The 27,419-nt window shown below is 37.5% G+C and overlaps 1 protein-coding gene across 1 annotated transcript in view; it reads right to left on the minus strand.

Moving 5' to 3' along the window:
* adgrd1 (adhesion G protein-coupled receptor D1) overlaps positions 1-26,772 on the minus strand; it is a 43,872-nt gene extending 17,100 nt beyond the window's left edge. The window contains exons 1-13 of the mRNA XM_079468511.1: positions 26,400-26,772; positions 26,276-26,312; positions 25,264-25,380; positions 22,850-22,972; positions 21,293-21,469; positions 20,116-20,373; positions 16,142-16,209; positions 11,951-12,103; positions 11,807-11,866; positions 11,561-11,687; positions 10,597-10,704; positions 9,437-9,512; positions 8,647-8,788 (exon numbers count right to left, since the gene is read on the minus strand). Coding sequence (XP_079324637.1) covers positions 8,647-8,788; positions 9,437-9,512; positions 10,597-10,704; positions 11,561-11,687; positions 11,807-11,866; positions 11,951-12,103; positions 16,142-16,209; positions 20,116-20,373; positions 21,293-21,469; positions 22,850-22,972; positions 25,264-25,380; positions 26,276-26,312; positions 26,400-26,480 — 1,527 coding nt within the window. The 5' untranslated portion in view covers positions 26,481-26,772. The remainder of the gene's footprint in view (positions 1-8,646; positions 8,789-9,436; positions 9,513-10,596; positions 10,705-11,560; positions 11,688-11,806; positions 11,867-11,950; positions 12,104-16,141; positions 16,210-20,115; positions 20,374-21,292; positions 21,470-22,849; positions 22,973-25,263; positions 25,381-26,275; positions 26,313-26,399) is intronic.
* Positions 26,773-27,419: the final 647 nt, after the last annotated feature.

A 27,419-nucleotide genomic window follows, 5' to 3' on the forward strand; every position in this document is an offset into this window, starting at 1 on the left:
ATTTATTTATTTTTTGAAAGAAGGAAAGGGAAGAAAATTTGGAAAAATCAATCAGCGACGTGTTGACTGTAGAGATGCGTTTTTAGGCGTTTTTTAAAGATGGCAACCGAGGCTGCTGATCTTGTAGCAGCAGGTAGATCATTCCACCAATGTAGAACAGATCCAGAGAAGGTACGGGAGAGTGACTTTTTTCCTTTTTGGGATGGTACCACTAGTCGTTGTTCCTTTGCAGACCGCAGTGATCTGGCAGGAACATAGATCTGCATTAGCGAGTGGAGATACGATGGTGCAGATCCGGTGTTGGTCTTGTAGGCCAGGAGCATAGCTTTGAACTTTTGTTTCAGATTACAATGGTGAATTAATAAAATGAAATGAAAAGCCACAAACATGCAGTCTTTCCGCTAGGAATTTGTGGAACTGTGTGCATTAACATATTTGTGACGTCATCGTCATTTATAGTTTTTGAGTTGCAATTTCAGAACTTGTTCAGACGCTTCTACTGGATTCTTTTATTCGCGAATCGAAAGCCATATGGTGAATTGAATGTGCTGCTTCTCCCTGATAATTTTGCCCTGCCCTACCAAAAACCCATTCAAAAAACCCATAGACTTTGGAGCGATGAATCCGGAAGTCCTAAAATGCTTATTTCCGGGATTTTTGCATACAAAAATACATCATGTCCTCGGCTCCCTATTTTTGCAGCTCCATCATCATTTCTAACTCTCTCTCTCCCTCCAGTCAAATGAACACGAATGGGGTTGGCCATGTGTTTGCGGCTCCCCCCTGCCCCGCGGTGCTCAGCACTTGCCAGGGAAGCGTGAAACACTCCAGCACTTTATTAACAACAAAAGGCTTGCAGAAGAGCAAGCAGTATCGGAGGAATGCGCTTTTTCTAACTTAGCCAACGGTGAAGAGACCAATATCACACAGGTAGATGATTATGACTTCTTTGTGTGAATAAAAACATATAAACACTTGAAACGGGACTGAAAAGTGCACTTTCGCTAGTACATATCACTTATGTAAGCTTTGATTTGGCGGAGTGCTTGGGGTATTTGGCAGCTGCTCTGACATCATTCTCACCAGCCTATCAGATGGCAGCGGGTCGTGTAATCACACTACAGGTCTGTTCAGACCCACCATGTGCTCGTACTTGAGCAAAAACACATTTGATTTCTGCTGTCATGGTGATTGAAGCGTTAACACTCTTATCTGTGCCAATGGCGTCAAAGTCTCTCTTCTGATTGGATGAAATGTGTAATTCCAAGCATATGCGAAACTTTGCATTGTCATTTAGGAGAATGTGGAGAATGACAACAACACGAATCTGGACGAAAATCCTGGATCGAATTGACCGTCTTGGAAAACAGTCAAGGCACATAAGCTGGATTTAGCTCTTTGGGCTCAATTTAATATGGTTAAACTTTTCTCAAAGCACATCATGTCAGAATAAATCACAGAGAAATCAAATAATTTCTTGCTTATCCAGCGTCTCATCTCTTATGTCAGAATATAAAGTGTCTTCAAGCTAACTATGTCAGAACTTTCTAGAGAATAGGCCCAAGGCTTTGCTCTTTTTGAGTTTTTTTCAAGGTCTCCTGAAAGCTTCACTTAAGTGTCAAACGCTGTCACACTTCACACCCGGGTAAGTAATCGCTCTATGGGCGGGATTTAAAAAAAAAGTGGGGACCGTTTGGGGATGCTGGTTATGACATCATAAAATTATGATTGCTTAGCTTGTGAACATTAATTAAATTATACACAATTATTTAATATTTCACATTATTGATAATAAATAGCCCATTTAAGTGCACTTGTCAGTGTAGGAGGTGATGCTGAAATGTGGGCTATTAAAATACATTTCATTTCATTATGTTTTGCTTCATTTTCCTTTTCATTTATTGCTGCATACTGTTGTGGCCCATTTCCTGGTCAAAACTGAGAGATTGTTCTGTACTGTCTGTATTCTGCACTGTTGCTTTGTTTATATGTATTAAAGCTGTAGACCAACATTTAAAGGTCCAGTGTATGTAATTTAGCAGCATCTTGTGGTGATGTTGCGAATTGCAAACAACGGTTCACTCCACTCCTCCTATCTCCCTTTCGAAGCACTTCGATGGCTGACACAGAACCAAGATGTCGTCACGTTTTTGCTTCTTTACCGAAGGAGATAACATATTTACAAAACGTGCTCTTTAGAGAAGTTTGTCTGTCTAGTGCTACAACATGGTGAATTCCATGTAAGGGGGCTATGTATGTAGATAGAAATAGCTCATTCTAAGATAATCAAAACATAACGCTTCACTATGTAAGGTCTTCATACACCTCTGAAGTCATTGTTATGTATATTATATGCATTTCTGTCAATAGATCCTCGAAATAAAATTACTCATTTCGACCTTAAATATCTGAATTCATGTGGATGAAAGCATGCGTCAGAAATTGAATGCTGGTCTACATTTTGTGCTGTTTATATCCTAGGTCTGTCACACATTTTGTCACATTTTTATTACAAAATAAATGAAACTAACAGCCGTTAAAACTGTATTTTAATAAAAACTATTCAGGTTCATCTGTGTTTTTAATGGAGCTTAGCCTAATGTTGGGCCGGGACCCTTGGCCTGTATGAATAACTCACTGACTAAGTGAAGGAAAAACTGAGCAAAAACAATCCAATGAATCCTATATATCACTTACGCAACACAAGAACAACCCTACAGCTTAAACTCCCTCGGGTGAAATACACATTATTCCTATAATCGCTTCCCCCCTCAGCCCCATACGTATGAGCACACGCTCGAAAAATGGTCTGCTAAACATCTCGCACACACTCTCACATATTTTCTGACTGAGACCAAACCCAGTCGCATACGCACAATATAAAGCACGCCGGGTAGTGGCAGAACACCGGGGTATATTTAAAGAACTGCTCGGTCTAAATAAAGCCGACTGGGCTAAATTTAAAAGCAGAGAGGTGTGTCGTCTGAGCTTAACAGAGAAGATAAATGATGAAGAGTAAATGTGGGTTTTTGGTCGCTCCCATTCTATTCACAGCTGTATAATCAAATCTGCGGACGGGCTGGGCTGTAATTTAAAGCGACTGCTTCTGTACACGGAGAAGACAACGACTAATGAATGCGTAAACTCAATGAAAACACACATTTCCAAATGCTTCGTGAGTTTTGAGCTTCCTTTTTAAGCAGTTTGAGGGTTGGAAATGGGACTGATCATGTTTGTCAGGGCACAAAACAAGATCCATGACTTAAATTAGCATATCTAAAGTTCTTATTTTAAGATTTCAAAACAGCCTTACACTTTCATTGCCGAAAGTTTGCAGAAAGATATAGTTTATTTATGCATGTATAAATCAGAAACATGTAAACATGACTACTATGCGAGTCTATTGTATATATTCATGCATTGTTGGGACAGTGCCTTTGTAAAAAAACACAAGTACACGCCTGCACGCGGCTTTGGCGATATTTGGCTGACGCTGGTAAGACAACATCTGTATGTGAGCGGGGTGAAGAGAAACCCAGAGAAGTCCTCCGGGGGGTCAGCCAGTTGTCAGTCGTCCTCCGGAACTCTGGAAAAACTGGGAAATGGTTTAGGCCTCCACGGAGCGCCAAATATGCAGTAAAACTTCAACCAGCCCTGCTCAGGTGATCGTGTGAGGAAGCTTTAAAAGTTGAATGGTATTTCTGACCTAACCCTGATGGAAATCTCTTATATGCGGAAACGTTGCTTGGTGCAAATTATAATAGGAGATTGATCTAAAGATTTAATGGACAGACCAACAAGGCAAAGCAGAACTGACCATTTTAAAAGCTAATGTCAATGAGTTTTCAGGAGAGAGAGAGAGAGAGAGAGAGAGAGAGAATGAGGAGGCCACACAATCCGAGGCAGTTGGCTACAAAAGGATCGCTTGAACCAAACCATCTGCTATAGATTAGAAAGACTCATCTGAGAAAGCATGAGGGGAGAAATAAAGAGAGAGTAAATCAGACCAACTTGCAGTTGAACTAAGACAAAGACTCTAAACGAATGAATGAAAGTGAGAGAGAGAATTAATGAATGGGTGAGTGAGTGAATAAGTGTGCGAGTGATCTATAGTGAATGAGCAAGTGACCAAGCAAGCATACAAGTTAGTGAACGAGTGTGTTTAGGAGTGTGTGTGCGTTATAAAAAGCATTTGGTATTCAGGACCTTTCATTATTGTACCTTATAAAAGGGCTAAAGTACCTCACTGTACTTTAGACAAACAAGTCAGTCATACAGCAAACAGTGTGTCAGATTTTTATAAGTTGCAAGAGCCATTAGGTCTCTGTGAATTCGTGATTATATTTGAAGTAAATCGGAAATTCTTCTCGGAGCAGAACTGTTCGTGGTTAAGTGATTCTCCCACAGAAATCTTTACAGACAGTTTAATGGGCACCAAACCCCACAAACACACAGAACAATGGCTAATTATATTAATCTTAACGCATTACAGAGCTGTATTCAAGGGTTTTAGGTCCTTTGCAATAAAAACAATGAATGTCGGGCCTCTTCATCTTGTGTACTGGTTAGAGTAAACATTTAACAAATGCAAGCACATGCATACTGCGAGGCCAGCTTGTGCGCTCGTGCTCCGTCCAGCAGCATCTCTCTGTGTTCGTGTCCGCTCTGCTAAAGCTTTATTAGGTTGTAAATGCAGCGGGGGCTTGTCAGAAATCTTTATTTAATCCTCTTGATTTTGAGGGCCGCCAGAATTGCACATGAAATCATTCTTTCCATTCGTTCACCTCAAGCCATGCGTTTCAGCCGTTAGAGACGGGAGACAATACAGATAGGAGCCTGACCGGTTCATTTGGGACTTGATCTAATTTTTAAGCCATGATTGTTTAGAGGCTTTTTGAAACACCTTCAGGCAACTATTTCAGTCCTATTGACTTGAATGTTAAAAAAACCTGATATCTCTAAAATCACTGGCTAAAACCATAATAGAAACATAATATGTCCCATCAACAATTAAACAGTAATTCAGCCTAAAGCACAAATTGCATAAAAACAAATGTTCACAACTCTTGGTCACCTTGGGATTATAATGTTCTGACATTTTGGCCAAAACTAAGTTATTCACATATTGTTAGTCCGTGACAACTTGCATTAACATTATGTGATGTTTGATCCTTTACATTGCATACATTTTAGGACTTTCTTTAGAAAACTAAAAAGTTTTATTAACAAAGTCAAATGGAATGCAAAAACTCAAAACTGCTCATTTTTTATTAGTAGGAAAGACTACAGAATATAATGAAATTGTGAAAATCTCAAATTCTCATTGGTCAAAATTGTTGACTTCAACAATCAATAAGTCAAACAGGACAATATTTTATATAAATCAAAAGGACGATTTGTTCATTTTAAACTATAAACTACAGCAACCACAACACCAATTTTGTAAAAAAAAAAAAATAATTGAAACTTTAAACATCAGAACAGTAAATCCCCACATCCCCTCATTTTTGTTTATCTCTAGTATACTTTAAACTTAATTAATCCACACAAATCGAGTCCAGCGCTCTTATCACATGGTCAAACGTACCGTGAGAACCATCTCCACACACAACAGCATTGTTGTCACACACCAAGCCACAGAAGAACCTCATGCCCAAATATTTAATATGTCAGATCATTCTTCCTAATAGGCCATTGATTAAAACACAGCACAAAGGGTCTTATCTTAAACAAGGTCTTAGCACACTACTCCATCACACACACTGAGACAGATTATTGACACAGAGATCAAGAAAGCTCACGTGTATTCCCCATGACACATTTCCCAGATATCAATGCCTCTATTGAGGTCAACGTCAATGATGGTAGCAAGATGCACAAAACACATTCAAATAAATGTTGTCATTAAATTATAACCAGCACAAATGAAAAAGGGGAATCCAGTGACACATTTTCTAAGTACCTGTTAAAATGTAAGCTGTATCTTTGCTTGTATCTCCAATTTATCCAGTACCACTGATGTACCATAAATTTGACCAAAACCCACTTTGGGGAAATGTAACATTTACCTTATTTCTTTCTTGCTGTTTTTGAGCCCCGAGACCCCTGTTTTTGAGAATGTACCCCTTTTTGGATTTCCCTCACAAGGTAATGGGTGTGCTAAAGCAAGTCATTATGGGATTAAGGAATAGGGCACATTCTATAAAACATAATTCTGTATCACAGGAAAGAATCTGAATTTTACACTTCAAAGTCGTCATGTCACGCCAGTGTAAATCAACGATCAACATTCAAGCATGATTCATTGTTTTCCCAAGAGGCGTAAATTAGGGTTTCATTGCGTGCAAGAAGTTATTAATTGTAACATTGTTAAACAAGGACTGTTTTGGACAATTTCTTGAGTTAAAAAAGTTCTTACAAATGTATACTACAGTATTTTTCATGCGGGTTGCTTCATGCCATTTGTATGACTTGAGTTTGATATATAGTTTTGAAAAAGTAGCCTATTCAAAATTCCATTCAATTCAATTCAAAACTTCAACTTGAAATGCCTAAACATTTTAAGTATTTGTTTGCTAATTCCAGATAATACTATTACATTTTTATTTAATTAATTATTATTTGATTATTCGTATAATTCTGTTCTCCAGCAACCCAAGTTTGAATCCCCTCTCTCCACCCTTTACTATCCTATTGTGTCTATACCTTGTGTCCTATTAAAATAAAGGAATAAACAAACGTATTATAATTCTGCGGGCAGTGATGTCATAAATCCCAGTGACGTCCATAACCTTAAAACTGAGGTACTGGGTCTTTCTCTTACGGAAGGTTGCTGTCATTTATTACAATAGCTTTCTTACAATCCCACACGCACATACACAGTAAATCAAACATCCCTGAAATAAACATTTCTCACAAAAGCATGAACCAGCCAGCAAAACAAACGTCCGTCTCTATAGTTACATGCATGCCAGCATGGTTTTGATTTAAATGCAGTTAAAGTGCTTTAAAAAGAACACTGAAAAAAGACACAGGGAAAATTTAATGACTGATCAAATAACAAGCGAATTGTGATTTTTCTAGGACGGAGTTAGAGTGGCTAGAAGTGGATGAGTTTCTTTATTTTTTTTATTTATGAGATTCAAGTCTTTGTATAAGAGGATTGTGACATAATGCCATGTTTAGAATCTCTTATGTGATGTTACAGACTGTAGTGATAAGTGGGAAATCCAATGCTACAGTGAACGCTTTCTCTTCATCTTTTTTATAGCAAGTACCCTCTTTAAACATGCCCGACTGGTTAAGTTTGTCTACATGCCATCTGTGTCCATTTCTGAAGGGTTTCCCATGGAAATTTGGCAGATGGACGTGTCCTCGACGGAGTCGTTGCATCTGCACACATACGTGCCAAATAGGCTTCTTGTTAAACCAAATCATCTTTTCCTTTTTAATAGCGCTCAGAACAACTTTTCTTCTGGCCAAATGCACGGACCGCTTCAGGACTGAAAAACAGGAGCGAGGGACGCCACATACCGAAATGGATTTTCATGGTTACTGCTGGCGGTTCTCCTCACCACCGATGGCATTCTCATGTAACAAGGCTCCCACGGCTCACCGAAAAACAAAGCCACAAGAGCAGCAGAGGAATGATGGTCTTTGAAAGTCTTTTCACGAGGCATAGTAAAGAGCGAATTTACATTTAATTGTAATCATTTTTTTCTTCACACTACGCCGCTTCATACAATGAAAGTGAATCGTGACCAGGGACTGACAATAAATAACAGTAATAAATAGGCAGCGACTATTTACGCTAAGTTTAAATAGCAGTAGGTTCTGTTTACACTAAGGGAAAATAGCTGTATTAACAGTATAGAAATAACAGTATTTCTAAGCGACATGTTATTTAATGTAACCGAAAATAGCTGTTTCTATGGATTATGTAGAAATAGTAGTTAGATGCTACTGGTACTTATAAACAGAGGCAGATAACGGTACTATTTGCACCAACGTATTGTTATGCATTAAACATTAAGCAAAAATAGTATGGTGCATGTTCAATAGAGCACTTTGACGCATGTGCATTCGGTTTGTACCGTTGTGCAAAAAAAGTGCAAGAGTTCCTCAATATTGAAATCCTCAGACATTTTGCGAAGATCAGCTTAAATACAGCGTGCGTCTGCTTGTAAACAGAGAGATGCGCTTCCGGCATGTGCCCCCACCGAATGCGTATGCGTCGAAGTGCTCTCCGTCAAACGTGCACCATAGACTGACAAGCCAGAGGACAATTCAATTCATTGATAAAAGTCATTATTTTGTTTGGTTTTCACACATAAAGTATTGTCGTCGCTTCAAAACAATTCAACTGAGCCACTAGCAGCGGATGGATCAATTTAAGTATGTCTTTTCTGGACCTTGACCACAACTATAACCCTTATGTCTACGAGGACGCCTGGAAATCTCTTGGATGTCACCTAAATATCTTTATTTGTGTTCGGAAGACTCCGGGAGCTCCTAAAACATTTTGAACGTGATGTGGGTGAGTAAAATATAACACAAAATTTCCTTTAAGTTTAAACACAAATAGAAGCACACAAACACCCGACTAAACATAAAAACGGACTGAAATGACAAATGATGTTTTCCTACCAGCTGGTGCGTGAGGACGATCCTGATGAGAGGCTCGGCAGACAGGTTGAGTGACAGCGCTGGATATGGCTCCACCTTCAGAGAGATAAGGTGACTGGCCATTTGGATTTTATAATCTTTAAAATCCACTGCTTCACTAATGCTGCATGGACAAACAGTCAGTTATTGCTTACACCTCTATCAATGTGCATATCTTTAAGCTAAAATATGCTTAAAGATCAACATATACAGAATGTGGGCTAGACAGAGCAAAGACGGATATAAAAATATACAGTAATAAGCACAAAACTAATTCTGTGTCACATCTTCAGGTTCATTGATATGTTTAGAGGTCAACAGGAATATACCCTGACCACACATTGCTTTGTTAGCCAGAGCTGTTATGTAAAAGGAGGCCATTGAGTCCCGGAGCTGAGCTAAAATGAGTTCAGTACTGATCACATCTGTGTTAAGATGGGAGGCGAGTGTTATCAGTCGACTTAATGGCTGGGAGTATCAGACACTGAGAACAAAGTGACCAGATGAGAAAGAAAGACAGATTGCTAAAGACATGCTCACAGGAACAACATGTCCAAAAGGAAACACACACACATGCACACAGACACACGCATGCACACACGCACACACACACACACACATAATGCTATTACTATCCTTATGAGGAATTCTCATTCACTTTATTAGGTCTATAATATACAGTAGAATATATACAGAGATGCTGCAGAGCATAAGATGATGTTTCTATACAGGAAGTTGTGTAGTCCACCATTAACTAACACACACACGTCACCTTGTTTGAAGTGGGCTGATCTTATTGTAGTAGTTGTGCATCTTGTGGTAGAAAAGGCCCACGATTGTGGTCTGAGCTGCAGGGTAAAACAAACACAAGCATTAAAAAGCTATTAACTTTTGACTGCCGCGATCGCAATCTACATGCAATTCCTTCGCGCGCGTGTGCGCATCTGTGTTCAAGAATGTGTTGTGCTGCTGTTGAAATGCGGAGGGTGGACAGACTCATTATCACAGGCCCTGCATGTGGTCCTCTCATTGCACATCTAATGGGAAAGATGTGTGTTCACACACACGCGCTGAGAGACCGCCACGCGCGAGGAGGAGGAAAATATTTTACGCTCTGCTCCTAAAAACTCATCTGCATTCAAAAAAATACACTTAAAGGCAACTTCAGTACTCATGTATTGTTTATTGTTATTCGTATTAGCTAATGCATAATGTTAACAAATGTTTATTCAAACTTAAAGAAACTTGGCCGCCGCTCCAACACGCTCCATCACTCCTTGCTTTTAATTGCTGTATAAAACCTCTGCTTGGTTCTTTTAATGAAGTGCACAACATGAGTCCGTGTGCGCAGGAGAGGCAGATCAGTGGCACATTAATGCCAGCATGCCGTTTATGTTCCATTTCTGATAACAGAGGTTTAATAGATTATTAAAACGATTTATAATAAAAACATCGGGGTTCAGGTTCAGCGTTGAGCCAAAAAAGCTAAGGGGAGTTGACCCCAAAATGGTATCAAACAAACAAAACGTTTAATGGCCTCATAATTGCTGCCGCCACGTGGGAAACACACATTGCAACACTCAACTTTTGATCATATTAAAAACGAGTTAGTAACCCTATTTTTCACGAAACTGTGCACCAAACCCCTCTAGATTACGCAATACTTTCTCCTCGAGGGATTTGTGTGAGTGACAGGTTTAATCTGAGAGCAGCGGGAAGGCATCAGAGATTATTTCATTGTCATTTTATTGTCTTTAAGCCACAAACAACACATGAAAGACGATAAATGCATGCCCTATTGTCCTTGTGCGAAAACAACATCATTTGACCTCAGTCTCAAGCACTCCGAGGTATTTCGTATGTGTGCTTTACACACTTGGCAGAACCTTTAATTATAAACAATGGTTTACATCATATATGTTATCTACTCACATTGCATTGAGAGAGCCACTCCTGGAACTGAGATGTAACTCTTCCCTTGTGTGGGGAACCGGTAGTTGGGCATATTGTAGTTCTGAGGGATTTTCATCAGGGAATAATCTACAGAAGTCAAAAGGAAGTGAATGTGGGTTTGTTACATAATTAGCGCTGTCACAATTGGGTAAAATCTTTATCATCTACTGTTCGCCGACAAATGATCCTGCTCTCTTTATATCTGTGATCTTGTGTTTATTTATGCCATGAAGACTTTAACAGTGTAGGCCAATATTTGCTCATGACCCTAAGACGCAGTCTTATCAGAGCACAGGGGAAGATGGGATATGGAGAACGAAAGGAAGAGATAAACAGAAGAAAGAGAAAGGTTGATAGGGCCTGATTCAGGAAGAGAGAGAGAGAGACGCATTGCTTCATGTCTAACTCATTTACTTTCATGTTGGTTGATACAAAATGCATGATAGACATGTACATTGGGTGATTCTTAATTTGGGGACATTATGATAAGTTTAAACAAAAGCAAAAACAAAATAATCGAGGTGAAACGATTATTACACCGCATTGTAATTTGCAAGGATCTACAGAAGTGCATCCTTTTTTTACATTTTCAGTTGGTTGCAAGTCCCGTGCCTTTGAAAGAGTGTGACATGGTTTCCAAACGACGTTTCTGCATTCGCTGGTCCCATCAGCTTAGTAAACAAATTCACATGTACTGCTCTCAGAGAAGCTTATACAGCAACATTATTGACAACATTGCTAACAGACAACTGTGCTTATCATAATGGAATTATGCTTAGGGCACCAAAATGGCTAGCAGCGGCAATGTGTGTATAAGATCAATTTCCACCTCCAATGCATACTTCACATGCTTCATGCCAGCCATGTATTGTAGAGGAAGAGATGTCGTGAATTCCTAAGAGCAGATATTGTGAAAATGTGGGAGTGTACAGTATGTACAGACCTGCTACAGAGCTCATGCCGCCGATAGACAGAGGGGCCACAGAGTCTGCGCTGGACTGAAGTCTGGACGCCATGTGCTCCATCACTTTATCCACCGTCTCCACCAGCCCGCTCACCACTGGACTCCACTGCTCCAACCCCAAACAAGACACAGATAGTATAAATACAAATCAGAAGGTCGTGGCAAATAATAAAAATCAGATGGTATCAGAAGGAGAGTTCAATATAATATGTGTACATAACATACTTCATAGTTTTCTTTCCAATCTGAGGAGGTTATGACCTCATCCACGCTCCTGAGTAAAGACTGAAACACACATAGCAAAATAAAAGATTGTTATGAAATGTATGTGGGTATATGTTTGTTTAAATGAGCACGTGTTCAAATTACCTGTGTGAGATTGTTGGCTGTATCTTGGTGTATTGTCTTGTTTGGTAGATTAAAAGACAGAGACTGTAGAAAATCTGATGCATCTAGTCGCATGGGTTCATGAACTTTATCTACCAGGTTTGTGGAGACAGGATGAGACCTTTCAGTGGTTCTCTGTTAACACACATACACACAAATCCAGAAATATAGTATTAACAGCAATCCACAAAGACGACCGAAATCACACGTAATGGCTCTGTGTGGTTCAAAAGTGAAATTCAAAAGATGTTCTAGAAGTTTCCTGTAATTTACTTGTCTTATCATTGAATTATATTTCATCTTTAGACGGTTTCATCCGGAGTTAACTTCCGGACTGTATATTTCATATTTCATTTATATGAATAATAATGCACATTCGTATTTTATTGAATATCAACTGCATTAAATGTAATAGTTGTTGATTCTTTGCGGAGGTCTTAATCAAGTGTTCCGATATTTAAAACTTTATACTCTTTCAGTACTTGCATGTCAACAATAGTCTAGTTTGTGTTTATTTTTTATGGGAGAAACATAAAACAAAAATTAGCTCAGTTGAGTCTCGTAAGCTACAAACAACAACCACCGAGATACAAAACTTTCCTTAAACCCCTACAGCACCTGACCTCTTTACTCAATAACAAGCAGCGGCGTCGCTTGCGTGAGCATTCAATCTGCAATTTCTTTCCATTTCCTCAGAATCGAGAGGCAACAAAAGTTCCAAAAGATGTCAATTTGTTTGTGTTTACAACTTCGGCCTCCACCTCATTTCCTGCTGGGTTCTGGTCGGTCCGCCAAGGGCGTGTGCACACATGGACGGTCCCAGGGCACCGTCTGTGTAGACTTCATAACACCTAATCAACAAGAGTGTGTGAGTCTATATACCGCGAAGTGTGTGTTTGTGTACCTTCTTTTTACTTCATTCTCGCTCATGAAACAAATCAGAGCAGACAGTTTAAAGGCCCGCGAGAGGAGGTGTGCGCGACACCGCTGAGAGTCTTTAGAGGATACGTCAATGTCTTGAAAACCCGACGTAATTTACTACCATCGAAATGAAGTCAACGCTCTGAGTGCACTGCTCTCATCCCCCTTTTCTCAGAACCTGCGTTTCCACTGAGTCCAGGGCTGAACGATGATGTAACTCAACGTTACTACATAACCTGCCAAATAAACATGCAGCATCGCAGGCTTGGTTACGAGTGTTATGAGTTGAGAACATATTTGAACCTCCAAATTCATTTAATTTAGCTTCATAATTCCATCACAAGCTGGTGTTGTTGAAGCATTTAGAAGTAAATTAAATATATAACCAATAAACTTCACAGTCACTACTTCACACATATGCTGTTTAGAATTTTTGTGTTGCACTGCGACAACAGCAAACTGAAACAGCATTCGTTGTTTCAAGATGGCCTTGGAAATAATGAGAGTTGATTTAGTTTTGTGTAATGTAGTCATTTACTTCGAGAGATTTAGAAGAGGTCCCAACAATGTCACGGATTGTACTTTGATTTACCCAGATGTCAAAGTTGGCAATCGAATGTAGCACAATTAATGTCAAACATTTGTCACTAACCACTCCTAAAACCAAATTACCATGCCAACTAAAACATCTACTATAACTCTACGCTTTTGTGTCAAAAATGTTTCATTTCTGTTGTTCAAAGTACATATATAAAAAAAGAATTTGCCATGTCATCTCCTGAGTCATGAAGAGATCACAAGAAATATATGTTAAAGCTGCAATTAAGTTTTACCAATCTTAATGGGTTTCGTAACTATTTTATGAAGTGGCTAATTCGTATAAATGTGTAAATATTTCTTGTGATTGAATCGTACAAAAATTTTAAATTACAAGAAAAGAAGCAGAAATGAAGCTCCACCCCTAACCCCCCCCCTAAATCTAACGTCACTGGCGCAAAAGCAAATTGTACTAAAATATCAGAATGAGACCATACGAATTCATATGAATTTAGCCAAACGTATGGAAAATTTCATGAATTTAGCCACATCGTGAAATAACTACATTTTTGACGTGAGATTTTGTTGGTTTTACGGCTTAAAATAAACAATAACATGTACAAGTGCAACCACTTAAAAAACGTATCTTGCATTTACATTTAGTCATTTTGCCGACGCTTTTATCCAAAGTGATTTACAAAGAGTTCGGGGAGCAATAAGCGATATGTCATACAAAGAGCAACAGTACATTATGGGCTAACACAAAGTTGCTAGTTTCAACAAAAGCTAGACCACTACCTGTTAAGAGAAGAGGGTTAGTGTACGTTTTTTTTTCTTTATTTGTCTGTCAAGTCTCTTACAACAATTCACAACAGTGAGCTTATAATAATCTTGTATAAATTGAGCTGTCGCGTTGGATTTCGCAGGAAATGTCAATCTTGTCAGTCAGACAGATGTAAACTAACTTGTAATTTTACATTTCCATCAGAGATGGCGATATAGAGGCAGAAGTTAGAGATTGTGAGAAATTCCATATTGCATTTGTGGTCATTTCAATAAACGCAAATAATCAGATTCTAGAAACAAATAAGACAATAACAAATCCATCAACTTTCTTTGTTTTTTAGGGGCAAAGAGAGAGAAACAGGTCAGTTTATATTCTCTTCTGTGATGCATCTGCATACATTGGTCAAACAAAATATCTCTGAAATTCCCACCTTTTCGGTTCATGTTTATTGGTCATGAGTCATGACCTACTAAGCATTATTGCCAATGGGTAATCTCTTAATTCAGGGGTCTCCAACCTTTTTGTAAGCGAGGGCACGACTAAAGAGATAAAATCATCCAGAGGTCTGTCGGATATAATAAGAAAATAATTTCAAACTTTAAATTGTGTGATGCATAATGTGATGCATTCTTTTTTGTTATACATGACTTTTAAAGTAAATTTCATCTTAGTTATACCACCATAACCATTCACAGAATAGTGTATCAGAAGGGTTAGATACAAAAATGTAAAATAACACTGCATGAACGTGACTCTAATTTAAATAAACATTAATCCTAACTTCACTTTAAAGGTTGAGTAGGCCATCCTCTCCAGAAATTGTTTTTGTCATGCTGGTTGGAAGTCTCTTAAAATACTGATAGCAACCAATAAGTAAAGTGATACATTGGTTTTTTTATAATTATACATCGTCTCTGAAAGGTGTAGGACCAAAAAACGTTTGCCAATCATTGCCCTCGATGCAATTATTATACTGATTTTAATCCGTGTTGCTTTTCCACACTGGGAGCAACTACGGAAGATAAGGGTTTCAAGGATGATGCTATGGTAACTTCTGTACAGGAACATGTTATGATTAGATTTCGATGGGTTTTGATTAAGTTGCTAATGTAGTTTGTGGACCGTTATGTATTACATCGATACCCAGCGTCTAACAGGAACTATGCAGCCTCAGAAGAACGAACTTGGATGGAGGTGCCGCAGTGACTTCCGGGACTTCAAGCGGATTCCGTATTCGTGCTAGGCTGCATACGATGCATCCTTGATATCAAAAACACATCCGGTTACTTTCATGCGTTCTCTGTTCTTAAATATTTGAAACAGACTTTTATTATTGATGACGTAGAGCGAGAACATGAGGACACAAGACCGCTGAAGGACGCATATTACGAAACGGCCAACGAAAGTACCTTCCTTATAATCAGGTGCCCAATATCAGTAAGAAAAAATTTGGTTTCTGCAATTTAATAACTGAAGGTTGTCTTATTTCATAAATAGGCTATATTTTATATTATAAATGATTTGTTGTAAAGAGAGCAGAGATGGAGCACAAGTTGGTTAGTCCATTTATACCGTCAATTAAGAAAAGACACATACATTGCTGGATGTGCATTGAGGTGTGTATTCTGTAAATGTTTTTCTTTCGTATTTAATTGTTCTTCTTGTCGGATAAAAAGGTTTCAGACTTAATTCAGCGCATACTTTTTTGTAGCCCTGAGCATCATTCATGTGCAGCTCTTATTGTTGAGTCCTGTGCATGGCGGGCACCTCAAAAAGTACATGCGGGCAACCAGGTGCACCACGTAGGAGATTTCGGTCAATTCAGACTAATGCATCATGCAGTTGTTTTCAGTCTGTCTTCAATGAAGTTTGGTAGACACGGTTTTAGAAAGTTACAGTATGAGTGACATCAGATCTGAAAAATTTACCATAGAATCTGTTCCAGTACTGACTTTGATGGAGGCATCGGTCGGGAATGTGGACATCACTTTCTCTCCTGTAGTGACAAAAACAAAGGAAATACAGTAAAACTAAAATGTTTGTAGAAATGGGCATGTTCATTTTAAAATGTATAGTAAAATCAGGTTTACTATTAGGTATAATGGTGATACAGATGATAAGAAGGATTACTGTATATTTCCCAAATAAAATCTAAACAACAATGAAAACTAAATATAAATAAAGAATATTATAAGCATGGGATTATGTAAAGTCAACCGGTCATTGTTGAAAAATACGCTATTCCTTGTTTTATTCTGAAAAGGTTAATTTTGCAGTGATGACCGGATGACTGCACATTATTCTGTTTTTCACAGTAACTCAGCAAATAAAAAATGCACATGAAATATTTATTTCAGTTGAAATTGTTTTATAATGTAAGAAAGATATAAAACCAGCGTATTTACATGCACATGTAGGAAATCAGTTACCAGGGTGACAGTCAATACAGTTTATGCGTTATGTCAGCACACAAAAATCTGACCGGAGACTGACCAATCAAAATCAAGTATTCCAAAGAGCTTTGTAATAATACATAAAAAACAATGCCAAACTCACTCCATCTAAAGCATCACTCATGAGAAAATGTTCTTTCTCTCATACACAACAAATACTTCACCTGGAAACATATGCGATACCTATCCCTGTATACAGATATCAATTGCAGTAAGGCTGGTTTATAGAGCCCCTGGCAAAGAAGCTCTCTAATGACTCTGTACTATGTCCCTCATTAGAGTTTATTGCATCTGGACGTGTGCAAAACAACAGTAGATTTTCACTTCTACCACAACACCTCGTTGTGTTTTTGATCAATAACAAATGCTCTTTTCTTAAATTGTGGCAAACAATCAATCAGCACAGTTAGGGGGTATATTCTACACTTGCCAATGTGGTAGCCAATAGCCCGCCTGCGTTGCCAAAAGTAGCCCTAAATCATTCCAATGACATCCATTTAACTTTAAGCATGGAATACATTTTATACGATTAAAAGTGATAGTTCACGGAAAAACGATAATTCTGTCTTCATGTAACAACCCTGTTGTCATTTCAAAGCTGTATGGCTTTCTTTCTTGCACAGGACACAGAAAAAAGAAATTTTTAAGAATGGACACAATGGTGGCACCCATTAACTTCTATAGTATGGACACAGAACCAATCCAAGTCAATGGGTATTGCTATTGTTCGGTTACCAACAGTCTTCAAAATATCTTATTTTGTGTTCTGCAGAAAAAAGTCATACAGGTTTGAAATGAGTAGATGATGATAGAATAATTTTTTGGGTGAGCTATGCTTTTAAATTCTGGATTTATAATCACAAAAGTGTGTCCATTGTAACTTTCATTTCAAACCACAACCAACAAAATATGTAGTCTGGTCTCCGTTACAGAAGACTATCAAGACCAACACAACCAGCACATGTATTCTCTCATCCTCTGGAGACTTATGTTAACCATTAGCAGCCTCATTGGAGCTTAAATTTGTATCTGTCTTATTGCCATCGCACTGAAGACATCTTGTTTGCTCTTGAAGGTACAGTTCATCTCAAAATGAAAGTGCCTCCATTATTTAGTCACTCTCATTCAGTTACAAACTGTTATGATTTAATTTTTTCCCCTTAAAAAAGCAATTTTGAAACCTTTCACAGCTCTTTCCATAGAAGGATAGTTGATAATGCATGTCAAACACCGTAAATGGAGAATGTACAACTATCAAAGCATGCTAAATTCTGAGTCGAGCTCTGAGTCTGCTACCATGTAAAAAATCGCATCACTATTGATGCAAAAACACCATCAGTTTTTCTTTTGTGTGTGGTAAGTGATTTTGCCAGCGAAATGCAAGTTTCAGCATTATCATTGGAGAAAGAGTTAAATATATAATAATTGGCTAAAATGTAGCACACAACAGCCGAACGGACTAGATTTTTGTTACTTTTGAACAGTTTTGAAGCTTTGAGAAACATGCTGACAATCAATTATACTGTAGCAAGAAATATTAACTACCAACAAAAAAGCTGAAGAGATCCTTCAAATATTTCGACATTTTACCAAAGTAACCAAATGATGACAGATTTTTCATTAAAACAAAACAAGCCCCCTTATATAAACGCCAGCCCATTGGCACATACATGTAAAGAAAAGATACGTCCAGTGGTCAACAAAACTGTCCCTAAGGACACACACACTCAAGTATGAACTCTCATATTATGATGTGGTATTTCACTGTGCTCCAATTGAGAACTGGTGGAATGTGGAGCAGCGTCTCCTTAGGAAATTGTCTCTTCCTATGTGTAATAACCCTCAGGGACAGCAATAACTCCAGCGATAATAGTAGAATAGCAAATCGTCAGCATCACAGATGTTTCATATCCGTAAAGTCTAGCAGCATGTTACGAAAACCAATGTTCAGCCATCGATGGCATTTCAGCACATCCTAACCAAAAACTAATGTGCGTCATCAAACATCTTCAGTGGCCCTAAAAATTGTCTCGACACACGTAAGCCACACCTGAAAATGAATGTCATATAAGAAAATACCAAAACAATTTATGAAAGAAAAATGGCCTACATTACACCAAAAGACATATGATAGGTTGTTAAAATATAAACAATAGCTTATTAAGTGATCAAGGGTTAACACAAAGGATATTTGGACATGGTTGTCAAATGTAATTGAAAATATTAAATGTAATGAAGTGCACATGTGGTGGTTCTGTTATAGACTTCTGTGTGAACAGACACAATAAATCCACTAAAATGACATTGACAACAACTGGTTAAAATCATTGCAAAAATGCCAAAGAAGACATTTTAGTTATGAGAAATGCCAAGCAATATTTGTTTGCAGATGGCACTTGTTTTATACAGTTTTAAAGGGATAGTTCACCCAAAAATACAAATTCTGTCACGATTTACTCACCAACTGTTCCAAATCTGTATGAATGTCTTTGTTCTAATGAACACAGATGAACACTTCTTGGAAAAATTACAAGGAATAATTACAATGGTAGTCAAAAGTGCCCCAGAACTGTTTGCTGTCTTACAGTCTTCAAAATATCTTCTTTTGTGTTCAACAAAAAATACATTTATAAAGTAACTTTTCCTACTATGGTAGTCAATTGTGGCCAAGAACTGTATGGTTACAAGCATTGTTTGTACGGATTTGGACTTGAGGGTGAGTAAATGATGAACTGTTTATTTAAGTGTGGCTGAAATGGTACCTTGGATCACAAAACCAGTCTTAAGTAGCGCGGGAACATTTTTAGTAAAAGCCAAAAATACATTGTGTGGGTCAAAATGATAGATTTTTCTTTTATGACAAAAATCATTAGGATATTAAGTAAAGATCATGTTCCATGAAGATATTTTGTACATTTTCAACCCAAAATATATAAAAACTTCATTTTTGTGAGTGGATGGCCTGCTACAGTGCCTCGGATTAACAACTTCAAAGGCGTTTTTCTCTATATTAAGATTTAGAGTTTTACACTCTTGTATCTCCACCAGATATTGTCCCATCTTAACAACCCATATATCAATAAAAAGCTTAACTATTCAGCTTTCAGTTGATGTAAAAATCTCAATTTCGAAAAATTTACCCATAAGACTGGTTTTGTTGTCCAGGGTCACAAATGTCTTTTTGGGTCCACCTATTTCAACTTGATAAATAAAAGACAGATGTACCATTTACAACAAATATTCCAGATAAGCTGAGATCTGGAAATCCTAAGAAACCAAACCCCTATTAAAGCTTATTTCAGAAACCCTGTCAATGACTGTGACCAGCTGAAATGACCAGCTGAAAGCACATAACAATGACAATGACCAGCTGAAAGCACCTGGTTACACCAAGCGAACATTGTTGACATGACATCATTTGTGTGAAGTGGAGTCGCAGGATAACTTACCAATGGTGGCTTTGTAGTAAAGCCGGATATCCTGAGAAGACAGCGCCCTCTCCCAAATCACAAACTCATCAAAAGCACCTGTTGCGTAGTGCCCGTAACTTCCAGTATTTCCCGTGCCAATGACCAGGTCGGCGTAGGGGTCGCCGTAATTATAAGAAACATTTCCTGTGGGGTCTCCTTTGCTGAAGGTCCCATTAATGTATACCATCAAGCCGTCCGTTTTGGTCCAGGTGAAGAGCACGTGTGTCCAGTAGGGCCCTGAATAAAAGATCCAAATGAAATTTCAAACAAACTTAACTTTGATTTCCATGTTTTGACTGTTTGGAATATTACTTCCAGGTTTACCCATGGGTGCGTTAGACATGCGTTTAAAATGAAAAGAAATGGAGATGTGTAAACAGCATGTGGAATGGATTTATTCAGGTTACAATGAAGCCAAGAGATTTCCTGCAGCTCAACTGATAGCAATATCCAGGTCATGGGTTTGACTCTCAAGAAAACACAAACCGGTAAAAAGATGATGATGGACAATGCAGAAATGTTTTATTTGTTTTGTTAGACTTCATAGCTGATGTTATACCTAATGTCTTTTGAGTAATTTAATTACTAAAGTATACTCAACAACAACCTCCATCCGTGGAGAGCAGATATTCTGATGGTTACAAAAATAAGGGTGCTTTAGACATAAATATACTCCGGGAATGATGTCATTCCCCAAAACGGTTGAGAAAAACTATAGTTTAGATGAAAGAGAGATGATTGATTTCTTGGAAAGTTGAATGATTTGCCTTAAACTACTTTTCAATCACATTTTTTATTTCTTGTCAAAGTCAGAAACAAACTTAAACCACTCATCACAAGTTCAATGGCAAAGTTTACACTGAAGTATTTTGACCTAAAGCACTTTCAGACATCTGGATGTAATCAATATAATTATGCAGATAATTACATATTCAAAATATTTATGGTCAGATCACAAATGTAATTCCAAACCCGAACGTATTTCAAAACGAGTCCATGTGTGTGTAAATTGGAGAGCATGGGAAATCTTTTTTGGCTTTAGAGATAAGGCAAAACATGTCCCCAGAAGCCATTTACAATCCTACACTTTCCACATCCTGAACTAGCAGCAACACACAAAAACACGCACATGAATACACACACTCCAAACAAATACCTGGGAGTTTGATATGTGCTTTCCATGTCCTGGAGTCTCCTCTTGTGTAAAACTCCACGTACCCTCCATGAGGATTGGAATAGACGGAGAAACCGCTTGACACAACTTTACCACCGGATGCGATTGCAAAGCGAGACTCTACCTCATGGTGTTTCCAGAAGAAGGAGAAAGTGATTCCTGTTCAGGACAAACAGTCACGTTTTGTGTTTTACCTAAATTAACCATATAACTGTAAAACAACAATTTGAAGGTCTATATGAGTATATCACAAACAACAATTAAATATATTATTATATCAAATTATTATTATATAAAATATAATATATATAACAAATATATAATAGTTTGAATGATTAGCATTGCTATTCCTGTGTGAGCATGTCTGAATGTGATATAAAAAGAAAAATACTGAAGGTAAAAAACTAAAATCTAGTCCATAGCAGAGTAACAGACAGTGACGTACCAATAATAATATTTAATATCCCTGTGAAACCCAAACTGATGTTCTGTGGCTTTTGGTACAAGAATCTTAGCTGTTATTGATCTTAAATGGTTCTATATTAGCTAGCGTGCTTCAAAACAAAGACAAAACTCAGATTTCATAATTATATGCATCCCAGAAGCATTTCTAGAATTTTGGTGACATCATTCTGGTACCAGGGATAGCGGGCAAAAGAATTCATGATAATACTTTTTACTGCGATATCTACGGAATTATTTAATAAAACATTATGCTATCTGTCCAATTCATTTTTTGACAAATTTCATTCTTTTCAAATACAATTTTTACATCTAGTCTTTTCTCTTTTTTAGGCCAATGAATTGCATTACAGTATAAGAAAGCAAAGAAAGGCTGTGTCATTGTGACTGTTAAACCGCTGAAAACTATCAAACTTCAATGTTATAGTGTCAACCACATACTTGCGGGCTGTGACACAATTCAATAAAATCCGCAATGTCTTACTGTTTCGGTTAAAATGACCTCAACACATTGAATAACGCAGGGCGTTTTAAAGTACTTCCATTGGCATTACAGTCTGACTTCCATAACCCTCTGACTATTACCAAACACCATGTCCTTATTCCAATATCGACTGATATATAACTTTAAACAAAAAGGTTTGTTATTAGATCCAAGCCAATTTATTACAAACAATATAACTTGCTTTGGTCAAGCCCTGAATATGGATAAAATGTATTCTGTGTTATTGTGATGAAATGAATGTTGACTGATACAATACTAGATGAATAACAGATGATATCAGCTTTCATGCACAAAAAGATTTATGTAAGCTGATCTACAGTATGTTCATGCAACAAATATAGTATCTTGTATTGCCAAAAAAAACATTTGAACCATTAGTGTCCTTTTGACCTAAATTAATTGAATAGGATGTCAATGAATCGCTTTTTGGTTGGTTGTAGTTTTACATGACTATTATTACCTTCTCTTATATATATTATTATAGTTTATTATGGTGACTTATTTTTATTATAGTGAATATTAGGATATTATTTTCAATAATATTCATGTAATTGTGATCGGAAAGAATTTACCTTCAGGTCCACACAGTGTAGGATCACTAATACACGAATCCTTATAGTTGCCAAAGTGAAGAAAGGTGGCCCCATTATCACCGTTCAGATAGATGCCTTTGTTCACCATTCCTTCTACGATATCTACACGATGACATGAGATAGTGACCCACAACATTATAACACTTGAAATCAATCTCTGAAATGACTTTAAGTAAAGATTACAATGCATAATCCCCTCATGCGCATTACTAGATTATGTCAACCTTGAAATGATCACTTTCTTCTAAAACAAAACCTGGAACGATTAGGTACGGGTGAATAACCAGTAATGGCCGAAATGAACGACGGTTATTTATTTTGCATTTCTACAATGCCGTTTGTTCACGTAACACTAACCAGATACTTTGTAGGGGAAATCCCCACCTTTCACCCAGACCCATATGTTAAAAACATGTGTGCGCTTCACAGCCTTCACCTAAGTCAATAAACTGACAAACTGAGGAAGCGAAACGCTCCCATCTGTATAAATCAACTTCTGATGAGTCAAGACGGTATGAGTTTTGTCAATGGCAAGTAGTTCCTCTGCAATGACTGTATTGTAAATGCTCCTGTATTAGATTTAAAAGCTCAGGATCTGTGAATACGAGTGGGAGCCGTAGCACCATCCCACCTCATGAATGGATGTATTGAGAAATGAAATGATGGTGGAAAAGCGTGTTCAACGGCAGAAAGACAGAAGTGTAAAGCAAGTGAAAATGAGTTTAGAGAGGCTTAGGAAATGTATTGTGGAGTAGGAGATATACAGAAGTAAGGTCTGAACATCCATCTATGCAGTGAGATTTGAGGTATCGGCATGATTTTATGAAGAACTGTACAGTATTTGTTAAAACCTGAAGAAGATATTTTAAAGAATTGGTAACCAAACAACATTTCTCAAAATATCTCCTTTTGTGTTTTTCCAAAGACTCAAATACAACAAGAATTCCAAAATATTGCATGATTCTCAAGCACAGATGTCCAATAAAAATCAGTTGTTTACAAAGAAAGAGTCCAGAACTTAATGTAACCAAACAATACATGCTTCAGTTAGCATAATGTAAACTGTAATATAAGGTTTTGTTTATTTCTTCTCCTAATGACGTCCTTTTGATATACAAAAGCGACAAGCTACAGGACCCCACATACAAACCAGACTGATCTATCATCATTCTACGATGCCCTAGCTTTATTACATCACGTTGGGTCCTAACAAACGTTCAGTAATAGAATGCAGTGAATATGCAGGAGAGCCTCACCTACTGTGGCGGAAATGTTAGTGTAGGTGGAGTCATTGGTATACACAGAAGAGGAATTATGGGTAGTCAGGACAGTGTGGTTGTGGATTCTGAGAGCTGTGATGGAGAGAATGTGGAAACAACAAAGAAAGCGAGAGGGAAAGAACACAAAACAGGTGATTGGGATACAGGACATATACAGTGTGAGCACAGAGACATGAGACAGGGACAAGCACGATGGACAAAATGACTAAACAGTTGTGACGAATAGATGATTTTATGCACAAACACACTCGCACAAGCGTAATAAATCATCTCTCCTCTCAACACACGGGGAAAAGCTGAGCCGACCACAAATGTGTAATGTCTAAGAGGCCCCGAGAATTTCTCTCAGCTCTCCATTTGTTATGAATTAGCCAGAACAATGCCATACTGTACTCATAGTGGGAATACACTCCAATAGAAGATCCAGCAATGAATTGATGTGTGGATGATTCTCTAACATGCGCTTTTTATTCACTTACAGTATTTTGAACTGAGCATTGCACAGCTTTTTGAATAGCGTTGCATCTTGGACTAGCGTACACACACACACACACACATTCAGACAAAAGTGGACCGGTAAATCACTGGAAGAGATTGTGATTTACTTTTAACACCCTTAAATGTCATTGTAATTTATCCCCATTGATGATTGAGGTAATCTTCTGAGTAATTCCACAACATTTATACTCAAATGACAAAATGGGTCCATTTCAAGAACCGAGGACAGCTGCAAGGCAACACAGATCTGTGCAGCTAAGAAAGACGTGAGCTTGAAAGAATGTTAGACAGCTGTGGAAGAAAGAAAGAAAGAAAGACAGACAGAAAGACGAAAAAAAGAAAGAAAGAAAGAAAGAAAGAAATACAGACAGACAGACAGACAGAAAGAAAGTCATACAGAAAGAAAGAAAGAAAGAAATACAGAAAGAAAGAAAGAAAGAAATACAGAAAGAAAGAAAGAAAGAAATACAGACACACAGAAAGAAAGAAATACAGACACACAGAAAGAAAGAAAGAAAGAAAGAAAGAAAGAAAGAAAGAAAGAATGAAAGAAAGAAAGAAAGAAAGAAAGAAAGAATGAAAGAGCAAGTGTGACACAACAGCATGTTCACATACTTATGTTAGTCCCATTAACATGACCTGTTCTGTTCCCAATTTGGTCCAATAGACCGTAGATGCCCTCCACTGAATCCAGAGGCCAGTAGTGTGAAGCGGTCGCCAACACCTCAAGGCCTGGTTCACAACACACAAAAATCACAATGTACACACACATATATAAATCGTTATGGTATGAGTTTGCAATCCAATGAAACTAAAATACACAGTTTCCATTCAGACTCTTCACTGGTGTAATATGGATAGACTATCAAACTAAAAAGATTACATTTTTCATTTTGTTATTGTTATTATTATTATCACTTTGTTTTAACTTTTCCTATCCATTTAGATAAAAAATATATGGCATAATCTATCCATAAGCTATTATAAGCTTAATACACCACATTATTGTCCATCAGCCATTTGGATCAAAGTTACATGCCATTCATGAACATTTGATAATAGAATCTTACAGGGAAGGTTTGTTTGTTTTCATCATTCAGTCTAATCTTTTATTTTCATGCATAATAAATTGATCATTTAAAACAGATTTTGTATAAATGAAGGAAAGAGGGTGTTGGTCTACATTTGTTGACAGTGAACAAAACTTAAGGAGAACGATCGTTACACTAAATTTCCGTCTTTCGTCTTCAGTGGTTTAGAACAAAAACACGAGAAAAATATAAAAACTAAACAAATGGAAAGTCCATTTCCGTCCATATATTTCCCGAAGTGTGATTATTGTGTTTAGGCTGCTATATTTAGGCTAAATGAACACCGAAATAGGCTACATTTAGGATTTACAGTACATAACTGGGACAACATTCTCAATCCGATTCATGATGAAAGAATATACAAAAATAATATATCGTAAATAAATACAACGAATTAAAACACGCGTTATGCACAATGTATATAGTTCACATTGTTTATGTATGTTGGCAAAACAGAACGAATAATAGTTTGAATTGTAACAATGTATTGTTCTACAAATTCCAAAAAAGTTAAAAAAAAGAATAAAATATTGTACCTGGATGTTTGGACGGTGAAACCGTATCACTACCAACCTGTAAGAAATAAAGCATCCAACCTCTCAAGTGGCTTTATGACAAACATACGAAAACTTGTTTTGCTTTTAAAATAATGAGTCTTACCTGGAAAACGCTCAGGAGAGTCATGACAAGTAGGACTTTACAGCAAACCAAGTCCATTGTTTTAAGAGGAGTTTCAAGCATCAAAGGCAGGTTACAAAATAACCGAATCTATTTTGCGCTGTAAATGTTAAATGCGCAAATCATGGCACTCATAACGAAGTCACGAATTCATATGTCATTTGTTAAGTACGTAGCTCATCAGAATGTGATGCTGAAAAGTGATCAGTGTGGTATAAAGATCAGTAATGTTATTGTAAACTAAATCATTAGGAGTTTGTAATCCATCGTGTTGGAAGAGTCCGTCAGTCTGATTCACAGCGCTCGAGCTCTACTGAAGATGAACAGCACGCGCTGCTCTCGCACCCTCAGCAGTGGGCTGAGCTCATTGGGCGGTGAATGCAGAACACAAACTTCTCCTCCCGGAGGAGGCGCTTGAGATTCTTCACATCTTATCAATTAAAACGTACACATATTTATAACAAGAATGGGTACCTGGCAGAAAATTGAAAATCTGACTGGCCACCGTCTCTTGTGTGGTTTAAGCGCCACATCAAGTAATCACAAACGTCTGTGATTGGTCTATATTGACAGGGGAAGAGAAAAGCAACAACGCAGCCCATGATGTCCCATTTCATTTACAAACTTTAAAACTTCTTTCATTTTACATTGAACTTAGACACGCAATGGACAATTACATAGATTATTTGTGGCACATCCAGTCGTGTTTTGAGTACTTTTACACTCAAGGTTTCTTAATGTATTAAAAACACGCAAGTAGGGCTGCGTGACTAAGAACAAATAAACAATAGCAATTCTCCAAAAGTTTCTTGCATAAATATTTTATTGTAGCTTTAATCAGGCTACTTTAATTGAATGCAACGAAATTAGAAGCGCCGTGTCTGTGTTTGAATACAAAAAATGATAAACCATTCAAATAAACTAGAAATTTATAAATGATTTCATTTTAATATTGAACAAAACATTGAAAAGTAAACAAAATAAAAGTCAAGATAAATCTGA

Source organism: Barbatula barbatula (genome assembly GCF_947034865.1).
Source record: "Barbatula barbatula genome assembly, chromosome: 11".
Classification (NCBI taxonomy): domain Eukaryota; kingdom Metazoa; phylum Chordata; class Actinopteri; order Cypriniformes; family Nemacheilidae; genus Barbatula; species Barbatula barbatula.